Source organism: Echiichthys vipera (genome assembly GCF_963691815.1).
Source record: "Echiichthys vipera genome assembly, chromosome: 16".
In the NCBI taxonomy this organism is placed as follows: Eukaryota; Metazoa; Chordata; class Actinopteri; order Perciformes; family Trachinidae; genus Echiichthys; species Echiichthys vipera.
In genome coordinates this window covers 2828451-2840473 of record NC_139841.1, presented here as the reverse complement: position 1 = coordinate 2840473, position 12023 = coordinate 2828451, and the positions used below count along the sequence as shown (strand labels likewise).

Here is a 12023-nt window from a genome sequence, read left to right as displayed (position 1 = left end):
CTCATGGACTTCCCTACCTATTGTATCCTCCGTGCAACAGTCACAAAGCTTTACAGATGTGTAGTTGAGATCAAAATGATGGTCAAGTTAAAAAATACAGTGCTTCAGAATAAAATCAGCTGTTCCTTTGATTTTCCTTCAGAATAAAATCAGCTGTTCCTTTGATTTTTCTTCAGAATAAAATCAGCTGTTCCTTTGATTTTACTTCAGAATAAAATCAGCTGTTCCTTTGATTTCACTTCAGAATAAAATCAACTGTTCCTTTGATTTCACTTCAGAATAAAATCAACTGTTCCTTTGATTTCACTTCAGAATAAAATCAACTGTTCCTTTGATTTTACTTAAGAATAAAATCAGCTGTTCCATTTGATTTTACTTCAGAATAAAATCAGCTGTTCCATTTGATTTTACTTCAGAATAAAATCAGCTGTTCCATTTGATTTTACTTCAGAATAAAATCAGCTGTTCCTTTGATTTTACTTCTGAATAAAATCAGCTGTTCCTTGAGGTTTCCACTCCTAGTAGAGCATGGTAGCCAAATAATTCACCATGCTTTGAAAGATGCTTTCAAAAGAGCTCTGGGATAAAGTTGTGGATAGGCACAAGTTAGAAGAAGGATATAAAAATATTTCAAAGGCTTTAACTATCCCTCTGAGGACCGTTCAGAGTATTGTCCAGAAGTGGAAGGCATATGGATCCACCCAGACCTTGCCTAGATCGGGCCACCCCTCCAAACTGGATGACAGAGCCAGGAAAAGATTGATCAGGGAAGCTACCAAGAGGCCCATGGTGACCTTGAAGGAGTTCCAAGTCTTAATGGCAGAGGTTGGTCGATCTGTGCATGTGACAACAATTTCACAAGTTCTACATGTTTGGCAGGCTGGAGAGAAGAAGCCTCTTCTGAAATGTCACACTTAGTCTTATAAAAAAAATATTGAAGATTCTGATGTCATGTGTTAAAATTTTATATGGTCAGATGAGACCAAAATTTAACTTTTTGGGCTTAACTCCCAAGCGCTATGTTTTCAGAAACCAAACACAGCACACCACCTCAGCGTTCTATTGTGGGCTTGTTTCTCTTCAGCAGGGACTGGGCAGTTGGTCATTATTGAAAGGAAAATGGATGCTGCCAAGTCCACCCAAATTCTTGAGTAAAATCTCTGTTAGACACTTGAAAGTGAGCAGGCCCAAAACACACCTCCATAAAAACAACACAGTGTCTAAAGGGGAGGAAGGTGAATGTCCTAGAGTGGCCTAGTCAGAGCCCGGACCTGAATCCTACAGAACATCTGTGGATGGACTTGAAGAGTGCAGTCCATCACCAATCACCACAGAAGAGACTGAACTCCAACAGTTCTGCAGGAAGAATCGGGAAATATTTCCCAATCTAGGTGCACAAAGCTGGTAGAGACAGATCCAAACAGATTGATGGCTGTAATTTAAGCAAAGGGTGCCTCCACAAAGGATTACATCTGGGGACTCATCACTTTTCCAACCCTGCTATTCTAGTTTTCATTTTTTATTAATTTTCAGAAATTTTGAGAATTTTTTTTTAACTTGAATGTTTAAATCACACTAGAAAAAAAATACTTATATTGTATGTAACATCAGTTCAGGCTGTAAAACCAAAAAAAAGTGACTATTAAAGAAGGGTATCATGACTTTCTATAGGCACCGCAGGTGTGTGAAAGGGCCTGAAGTGGGGAAGAAAAATTATCATTATTATTATTATTTGTATGATTATTATTATTGTTGTTGTTGTTAAGGCACATTAGAGCTATGGGGGTCTTTTGTACCACAGAAACAGGTACCTCAATGATTAGAAATACTTATTGGCTATGGTCATTAGCTGGAGTTCAGACTGTGCAGGACCTTGGACAGCTGCAGGATCAGGACTGAGGAGAGTGTCCCTCCTTTCACAGGGGGATGACATGACACCAGAGAGGCTCTGATCACAGCACTCCAGCACATCTACAGGTACGCAGCTTTCAAACTACTCAGCATTTACACTAACTTTGATTTTAAGTTTACTAACGAATTAACACTCAACAGCAACAGTGTTTAGCCAAGGCCGAACACTAATTCAACAGGTAGGTCAGGCAGGAAACACTATGGTGATATTGTCTTCTATTTATCATTTGATGGTATTACTAATGAAGTCTCTATTTTTGTTTTCCTTTTCATCCAGCTTGTTTCTTATCTGGACGGGAACCAAGTGCATTTATTTTCCTGGATTATCAGGGGATCATTTCAAAAGTGTTTATTTGTAACAGACTTGTGGTGAGGTGATTTGATTTTGCTTTCAAGCTGTGTCAAATGTCTTGACGTTCCAAAGCAGCTGATACAAATTCTTTGTATTCTAAACATTCTTCATTTTTTAAATTGCTTGATGTGGATTAAGTTCAGTATTGTTTTTGTCGTTCTTTATTGGTTATGGAGGATGAAGAGACCAGTCTAATGTTGCCTTTTTCAGAATGGAGTACAGCCCTGATTTGGGTTCAGAGGAGCTGTGCCCAGTGTGCGGAGATAAAGTCTCTGGTTACCACTACGGTCTGCTCACCTGTGAAAGCTGCAAGGTAGATTTTTCTTTTCTGTTTTTGTTTTTGTTTAATTAGTACTGTGTTTGGGGCAGAAAAGTTCTGCTATGAATTTTTCTTCTTCAACACTTGCAGGGTTTTTTCAAAAGAACGGTTCAAAACAACAAGAAGTACATCTGTGCAGAAAACCAGGACTGCCAAATTGATATAGCTCAAAGGAAACGGTGTACATTCTGCAGATTTCAAAAGTGTCTTCATGTTGGCATGCGAGTGGAAGGTAAGGAGGCTAAATGTGTTGGTTAGAGAAATAAATGAAAGAAAAACCTTGATATACCTTAATATTTTTGAATAAGAAATTAAATTGTGTTATCTCATCCTAACAAGATGACAGTTAATGAAGTAATTTTGAGGGCTTCATGCTGTCTTAACATTTTTCTTTATCTTTTAAATTTTCTGTAAAACAGCAGTAATAATACTGATACGGGTCATGATAATAATAACTGGAAGTAGAGTTTAATGTCTTCAGCGTAATTCACCATCAGATCATCTTTTTCCATGTACTGTATTATAAGCTCACAGATCAGACTCAATGTTACAGAGCAGACTGGCTGAAAAAATCAGTAACGTGCTTTCAGAAATAGGAATCAGTCAACACTTGAGGACCTATGCATTTTTATGGCCTAAATCACAGCTGTAGTAGCCTCCTGCATTTTGCTATAATGTTCTTACGATTAATTTCTCATCCGTCATTTAACAAAAACAGTATGAACAGAAACTATAAGTCTCTTAATTAAGAGGGATTGGTGAGCTAAAACATCTAAGCAAGGATAATGGGACAAGTTTTAAATTATAAGGCCCAAAGCTGGTTTATTTTCATGTTTCTCTGAGTGAAAAGAGGGTTGAATAACAGGAGCTTTAAGGATTTGGTGTGCTTCATTGTTTACACACACTCTCCATGACTAGGAACAGACTCACAGGGTAATAGTGTCAATAAAGTCTGTCAGTGATACTAAAGATTACAGCCTACAAGTTAAAATATAGATAAACAACTAATAATTTCCGTAAATAAGGGCTACCAATAACACACTGGTAACAACAGGGTTACTGGTCAGTGGCACATTTGCATTTATAAATTTACAAATAAATTATGCTGTAGATACTATATCAATATGCTGTAGATACTACATCAATATATATCAATATATATATATATATATATTTTTAATTTTTTTTAATTTATATATTATAACTAAACCTTATAACCCATTGTGAAATCAGCAGTTACACCACATTTCCTATCTTAGCCTTTGTCATTACTGTACCATGTAGGCCTAATTATTTGAGGTTTAACATACTAAGTAATTAATAAAATACGTGCAGTCATTTATTTAAAAAAAAATTAATTTTGCCTTTTTACCCTGTAATAAACTATTTCTCCTAGGACAGGTACATACATATTTTAATTAGTTACACTGTCATTTGTGGGCTCTATTTTTAAAGTGTCCTTTTAATAGGACCCATGCCTTTAGGTCTGAATATTCGCACCAGCTCCACAGCCAGTTCCAGTCAAATTTTATGATGTCGGTAGGACAATTTGAGGTCCTTCTAGGGCTGCTGGTGAAGACAGAAAGAGAAAATTACGGTAGATGTGGTGTGAGTGGACAAAAGAGAGCATTGAACCAAGTTGAACCAATAAGATGTCAAGTGAAAGTGCAGTTACTACAGTGTGCAGTTTCAGCACAGAGATCTTCAAGAACAAAAGAGGTGCCTCTTGTCTTGTTTCATGTTTTCCTGCTGAGAGGAATGATAAGGGTTAGCTCCGGAGTTCCCACTGGTAAACATTTACACAGTGTATAGCCTATGTCCAGGGCTTTTATTGTGAAAGGTAACAATGGAAGGCAAGGATCTGGCATGCGTTGCCTTTGTCAAGATTGAAAAGAAAAATAAAACTTTGCTATCTATATCGTTTATGGTTTGGACTACAGAGCCTCCATGTTGTTGTATTATAATCCTCATAAGTATACAACACAACATGACTGGCTGATGCCTTTATCTGCAGTGCAGAAGCTCCGGAAAATTGACCTCCTAAATAAGAAGAAATTAATGACTTTATCACCATGTAATATGCATGTTCTGTGTGAAATTACTCATGACAAAAACAAAGTTTGACATGCAAATTAACCGCACAAAAAGGAATGGCCCTGATGGCCTTAAGAATAGCTGAATATCTGAAAATAAAGTTTATATTGTGAAAGAGGTGAGACACCAAGGCTGCATTTACATTAAATGGCCCAGATATTATTTCTTTGCCATCAGGTGACATAGATCTGATATTTTTTTGAGAAATGTGGATACAAAAATCTGTTGTTTTTTCCAATCAGATCAGGGTCATTTTCATACGTGGTCCAAAATCTGATGCATATTTGATCACTGGAAATACCGCCTTGAGAACACATCACAGTCACATCTGAATATATGTGTGTTGCCACATAATGCTTCATTGAGCAGTGGCCTAGTCCCACCCTACTGTGCTGTGATTGACTGTATAAAAAATGGACATAGCATCTCCGTCGAGGTCCGTTCTCTCAACTTGATCCAATCGTCATCACCTACGGAAGTTGCCATCTTGTCAGACTTTGACTCCGCCTCATTTCCTCTTACCAAAAAAGGGCATTTATGTGACGTTGGGGGAAGGGAGATACGTCAATCTGGATGACGTTTACCTCTGAGGAGAAGAGAGGGCCAGAGGCTAGCTGTCACGCAGCTACGCACCTAATTATTCATAAACTTTTACCTCCAATAAAATAAAAACTAGCCTGGTACAAGAAAATTCCCCCCCAGTATGACCTAAACATACAGACTAGAATGTTTTTTGTACCAGGCCTTAAATAGGTTTAATTATGCTGTGAAAATGCCCTGTTTAACATGGGGGTCAATGAGTAACTGCTCTATTATGAAACTTGCTCCTAGTGGACACACAGAACTGCAGTTTTTGGCACTTCCTGATTGGCTCAACCAGGAAGTCGCTGTTGCAGGGGCTTGGTGACAACTAAGGCAAAGCTTATTTCACCATACTTTCATGCTTCACTTTTGTTTTCCTACGCCGTGACAAAAGTGCGTGAATGAAACATTGGGTTGTTGAGTTGTTTTTTTTTTATTAAGCAGCTGGCTAGCTAGCTCTTTCACTAGATTGCTAAATTGCATTAATGATACACTTGTTACAGAAAATGAGCCGAACAGCGGGATGTTGGCCCCGGTCCCTCTAACTCCTTCACTGGGAGGAGAGCGGATGGTCAGCAGCTCTGGAGAGCAGAGATGAACCTTCAGTTCAGCCGCCACACACCTGCTATTATGTTCTTCCAAAGATGGCATGTGATGTTACTGATTGTGTGAGGTGTTTCAGAGCAGAGAGTCACACAGTAGACAGACGGATGTCAGATATGGGTAACCTCATACATTAATGTGAAGGCAGAAAGATGGGATCTGGTGGAAAATTGGAATTGAGCATTTATTCCTGTAAAGGGAACATATTGGACTGCTTCCTGAGAAGTCCATTTACATTCTAAGTTTTGCCCAGTGGCTACTATAGAAGAGGAATATGTTGACGATGAAACTCAGTGTCTCAGTGTAACAGTGTGTGCACATATGTTAAAATCAGCTTGGGAACTGCTCTTAACAAATCAACTGTTCTCATTAGCTGTTCGTGCAGATCGGATGCGAGGTGGAAGAAATAAGTTTGGCCCCATGTACAAGCGGGATCGTGCCCTCAAGCAGCAAAGAAAGGCCTTGATTCAAGCTTGTGGCTTCAGAATAGACAGCAGCCCATTTCTGGGCTCCTCAACCCATCAGGGAGACTTGACCTTTACTGGTGGCCTCCGCCCAGTTCCTCTCCTTCACAGCACCCTGCTACCCACAGCACAGAATGATCTTATTAGCTACCAGCCTCCATCCCTGTGTTCAGTCCTGCCATCCAACTCACCTTGTGCCACCCAGTTCCAGTGTACCAACTTCTCAAACTGGACCATCAAGTCAGAGCACATCAACAACTGTGCAAGTTCACCAGGCTCTGCTTCAAGAATCCACTCAGATGAGATATACTCAAGACCTTTCTCTCCACAAGGTCCCAGGATTCCTCAGCTAGTTATGGAGTTCTTGCAATGCGATCCGGATGAGCTACAGCTGCAGAATAAGATCACTGCCCGCCTGCAGGAGAAAACAGGCTGGGAGAAACATGGGAACCCCAGCACCTTCATTCTGATGTGCCTCATGGCAGACCAGACACTGTTCTCCATTGTAGAGTGGGCTCGAACATCCATCTTCTTCAAACAATTGAAGGTAGAATTCTACTTGTTGATACACACACAAACCAAACTAAAAGAAACGCAACACTCAGTCCAAGTCACCCTGATTTACTTTAACACTAAAAAAGGAGAGCAGGGGCAATTGGAGCACACTCAATTCCTTCAATCAGAAAGAAGCTAGAGTGACACTAACTCTGCACATGATCTGCCTGTAGAAAAGGAACAGGGTCATCATAAGCTTATCTCTAGGGTATTGGTTAAAACATTATCTCTATAAACAGCTATCTAGGCCTAAAGCTAACACTCTATTCTGGCGACTAGGTTGGTGTGTTTCAGTCCTCAGAAAACATGCAAAGATTTTAAATCCTGCCTCGTTCATTGTTCATTTTCCATGCTTACTTGCTTGCAGTCTTCTTCTTCCCTGTCTTTGTTGGCAATTCACACAATGAAAGAGACTTGACTCGGACTTCCCCTTAAAGACTTGAGACTTGATTTGGACTTACCATAAGTGACTTGTGACCATCTCTGGTACATTGCCAAATCTGCCCCAAAATTCTCATGATAGATAAATGTCCAGTCCTGACACATGCAAATGCCAATATTGACTCATAGTTATAGCGCCAGTTACTGGCTTTTATTCTGATATTTCAGAATAAAAGACAGACAGAGTGATAACAAAATAAGCTATTAAACCAGGACCTGACTAAACCTGCAAGGCCAGAGGGAAAACAAAAGGGAAAAAGAAGGAAACAAAACCACACCAACGGTGGGAGCTCAACGAGAATCGGAGAAATACAAAACTAATCCTGACTAATCTCAATTTAAATAAATAACAGAAAACACTCTCAAGAAGGGAAAAAATTGCAGTAAGAAACTGAATAAACTGAATAAACTAGAAATAGAAAAGAAGCAAAAAGGCTGAACTACACACTGTGAGCTGAGCTACACTATCCAAAATGTTACAACCAAAAATCACTCTACTCGAGGCACAACAAATGACAGAAACAAAAACCAATGAATTTCAAAACTATACAAGACAGGGCAGATACTTAACAAGACAAGGCTGCGACGAAGGGCTTAGGTGAATGACAGACGAAACCCTTTGGCACAGGACAAAGGGAGACGCAGACTTAATTACATCGAAGGGTAATGAGAAACAGGTGAAAACAATCAGGAATCAGGGAAGACGGCAGACTGGAGACACATGAGGAAGGGCAAGTGACCTGAAACGAGAGGAGTGTCAGAATTTCAAAATAAAAGCACAAAAAGGAAGTACACAAGACAAAACACCCAAGACAAGACAAACCTCAGCGCTGTGTTAATGCAAATTCCCTTTTAACGGTACAATTTTTTTTTAATGCTAGTTAACATGTGCACGTTCTGTAGTCATGACCTACAGCCCGCATCGTAGTCAGGAAGGGAAAATCAGGAAGCGATGCAGCAGTAACATTGTGGATGGCAAACCTCCTTGAGCAGAAATGATTAAGAGGCTCTTTTGAATGTCAAGTTGAGCTTAATTGTCAGATGTTTCTCTGGACAAGACCATTGACTGTCCATGTGAAGGGAGGTACCACCGGAGCACGTCCAGTCTCAAATAGCACCTGCTGGACAACATCCAGCTGATGCAGAGAGGCTCCTCCCCCTCACCAAAGACACACCACGCTGGATAGTTTCACTACATTGTGGTAGTCTTACTAAGTAATGTTACATTCAGGTCAATCTGCCCTTTCAGCAGCTCTGTCAAACATGCAGTACCTTTAAAGTTAGTCTGGAGAATATTCTGGACAGTATTTGTCCTTCTTTTGGGTTGTTGTTGCAGTAATAATAAACATGTATTTGCATAGAGCCAGCATATTTGTCTACTCTAAAATCTTAAGGTACATTGAGAACAGATTAAAAAAAATTGGGATTCATTTGCGATTAATGAGTTACCTATGGACCATCATGCCGTTAATTGTGATTGAATATTTCTATATATAACAAACCTTTCTAGTTTTGTTTTTTTCTAGAAAAAACATATCAATTTAATCAGAAAGATATGCAGATCTGCATACAAAGCAACCCCATGAGTGGTCCCTACTCCTTCTATTCAAGACTGACAAACAAACATATATCATATGCCATACATGTTGGTGATAATATGTTGTACGTGCTAACATACAAAACCATTGATGACAGGATCTCTTTTTCTCTTGCATTTCGTTCAAGGTCAATGACCAGATGAAGTTGCTGAACAGCGGCTGGAGTGAACTGTTGCTTCTGGACATCATCTCCAGACAAGTTTTGTATGGGAAAGAGGGCAGTCTGCTTCTGGTCACGGGACAGGAGGTAATCAATCTCCGCTTCTCTGTCTCTATTTTTCTCATTTGTAACAATGAAAAAAGATTATAAACCAAAAGTAAGAGTGAACAAAAATACTTACAAAGCATGTGGATCCAGTGGGGTATAAAAGTCTTAGGCTGCTGTAGGGATGAGCAAGTACAACATTATCTGTATTTGTTAACCAAATGAATTGTCCATATCAGTACTCGGAGTGGACTTAGCCCAATCTTTAAGTGGTTGGGATTCAACCTGGAAGTGTGTCGGGTTGTCTTGAAATGGCCGGAACTTTAACTGGTATGTTATTCTAAGCATACAATTGATATGGGTTGATCAGAAATCAATAAATTTATTGCTGATGAGAAAACTATTTACAGGACAGCTTCAGCATTGAGCTTCAGATCAATGGTTTTGACAATGATAGCAGATACAGAACAAGTTTGTTGCAAAACATGTGGTTGCAATTATGAAGTAAAATGTAATGAACAAGAGTTTTCATACTTAACATGACTTTCTTTTTTTAACTTTTTTTTTTCAAAATTTCTTTATTGAATTTTTGCAGACAGGCAAAGAAAAGTACAACTGCATACTGTGTCAGAGTGTCTGCTTTAAAGTGAAAAAGAAAAAGAAAAAACCCCAACATGAACCCCACTATCCTATGTCAGACGTAATCACGGTAAATAACTAGGTAATAAACTAACATAATATAAGTAAATAATAAAGGTACATTGACACAAAATAGAGTAAATAACTGTAATTAATAGTAAAAGTAAATAAAGATAAAAGAGGGGGGGGGGGGGGCTCTCTCCTTCCAGGCACTAGGAAGTGTCCTCAGCATCATCAGGAGTAACAGTAAGACTATCACTAATAAGAGCCAGCAGTGGGTCCAAAGTTTTGTGGAATGCTGTCAAAGATCCCCTTTGTGAAAACCTTAACTTCTCTAACCGTAGGCATTGTAAAATTTCACGTACCCAACTATTATGAGTCAGTGGAGAAACATGTTTCCATTTAAGGAGAATGTTACGTCTGGTGAGCAGGGTGGTAAAGGCCACGACACGTTTTGTAGTAATGGGCAGATTTTTTAACAGAGAGACCCCAAAAGAGCAGTCAGGGGATTGGGTTCCAAATTTGTGTTAAGATCCTGTTTGAGGGTTTGAAATAAATCGAATCAAAATTTAGCAGGCTTACAACTGTTACAAACATCACTGTGAATAGGGAAAATCTTATCCAATTTAACATTGGTGAAATGGGCTCTATAAAGCACCTTCCACCGTAATAGGCCATACCTGGCACAAATCTAGGATGAGTGGACCAGTTTTAAAGTGTCCCCCCACTGGACTTGAGTAATGTGTACCCCCAAATCCTTTAACCATTCATTTTTAGGCGATACAGTGGGGACTGGGCTCAGAAGAGCAATCTTATCATAAATGACAGATATCAGTTGTTTGTGTTTTACGTTGAGAGACAGGAATTGGTCCATCTCAATTTCAGGGGGGAAGTTTGGAAAGTGTAAGAATTGCTTTTGGATAAAATGTCTAATTTTAAGGTACAGAAAAAAGGCTATTAGGCAAGGTGTATTTGTCCGACATAGATGCAAAGGATGCAAAAACGCCTTCGTGATACAGGTCATTAAGCGTTTGAGGCCCTTATCTGACCATATGCAAAATGTAGGATCAGTGCACGAAGGGAGAAACGCCATAGTCCCCATGGCCTCTGTTTTGATATACATAGATAATGGGCGACTGCGCTGTGCGCTAGCAACGGCTGCATTGATTTCTTCATATTAATCTTTTAGCATGTGATAAAAATTAACCAGTGATAAAACATTTGTAAATGAAACTATAAAAACTGTAAATTATGAAACTGTAACGCTGAAAATTATAAATTGTAAAACTGTAAATTATAACCGCAATCATGATATAGTGTTATTACCTGTAAAACTTTCAACTGAAATCATCAAATGTAGTGTAAGCCTGAGCAACTGTGGATTAGCGCTTGCCTGCGTTGTGCAGTTGTGTTAAATCATGTTTTGATTAGAATAAAAATAAATCTTAACCTAACTGAATATAATGAATGGAAACAGTTGTTAAATCATGTTTTGATTAGAATGGAAAATGAATGACTGAAAACACTGAACAATGAATGAAAATTAATCTTAACCTAACTGAATATAATCAATATAATGAGTTGTTAAATCATGTTTTGATTAGAATGAAAAATGAATGAATGAAAACACTGAACAATGAATCTTACCTAACTGAATATAATGAATGAAAACACTACTTTCTTCTTTCCTGACTCTCAACTATGCAGATCATCCGCTGTGATCTGGTGATTATAACCATCTAATCTGTGTGTGTGTTTACATCCACCATACCATATCCCTCCTGAAGTCACTATATGTGATTAACCTTGATTGTCTTATTACCATAAAACCTGTAACTATTCTCTAGTGTATCATTGTGATGTAACATTTATACTGCAACTTACACTCTAATATTGGCTAGCATACACATTATGAAATTCATGAACATTCTTGTACAGTCTTAAACAATAATGGAAGAATATGAGAGTTAATATCTGGGTGCATGTGTCGGCATCGCCCATCATCAGTCCTTGAAGTCGCCGACTCCGCCACTACCAAGATTCAGTGGTGCAATATTTCAGCTAGAGAGAATGTCTCATGACACAGTCCTGATGAGCACTCTCCATTTCACCATCCTCCTTACTGCTCCAACAGAGAAAAAGAAAGAATCAGAAACCCTGTAGACAATCCATAGTTAATTTGCCCAAGGTAGTGGTTCAGTTAACAAACTCCAGTTGAGCCATTTGTAGTTTTGTATCCTCCATTGCCCGCTTATACAAC

The 12023-nt window shown here is 38.8% G+C and overlaps 1 protein-coding gene across 1 annotated transcript in view; it reads left to right on the top strand.

Annotated features, from left to right (window-relative positions):
• Positions 1–2474: 2474 nt before the first annotated feature.
• nr5a1b (nuclear receptor subfamily 5, group A, member 1b) overlaps positions 2475–12023 on the top strand; it is a gene marked incomplete at both ends in the record, with an annotated part of 32315 nt that continues 22766 nt past the window's right edge. Inside the window, 4 exons of the mRNA XM_083930092.1 lie at positions 2475–2576; positions 2673–2814; positions 6235–6872; positions 9047–9166. Of these exons, the coding sequence (XP_083786218.1) occupies positions 2475–2576; positions 2673–2814; positions 6235–6872; positions 9047–9166 (1002 nt within the window). The remainder of the gene's footprint in view (positions 2577–2672; positions 2815–6234; positions 6873–9046; positions 9167–12023) is intronic.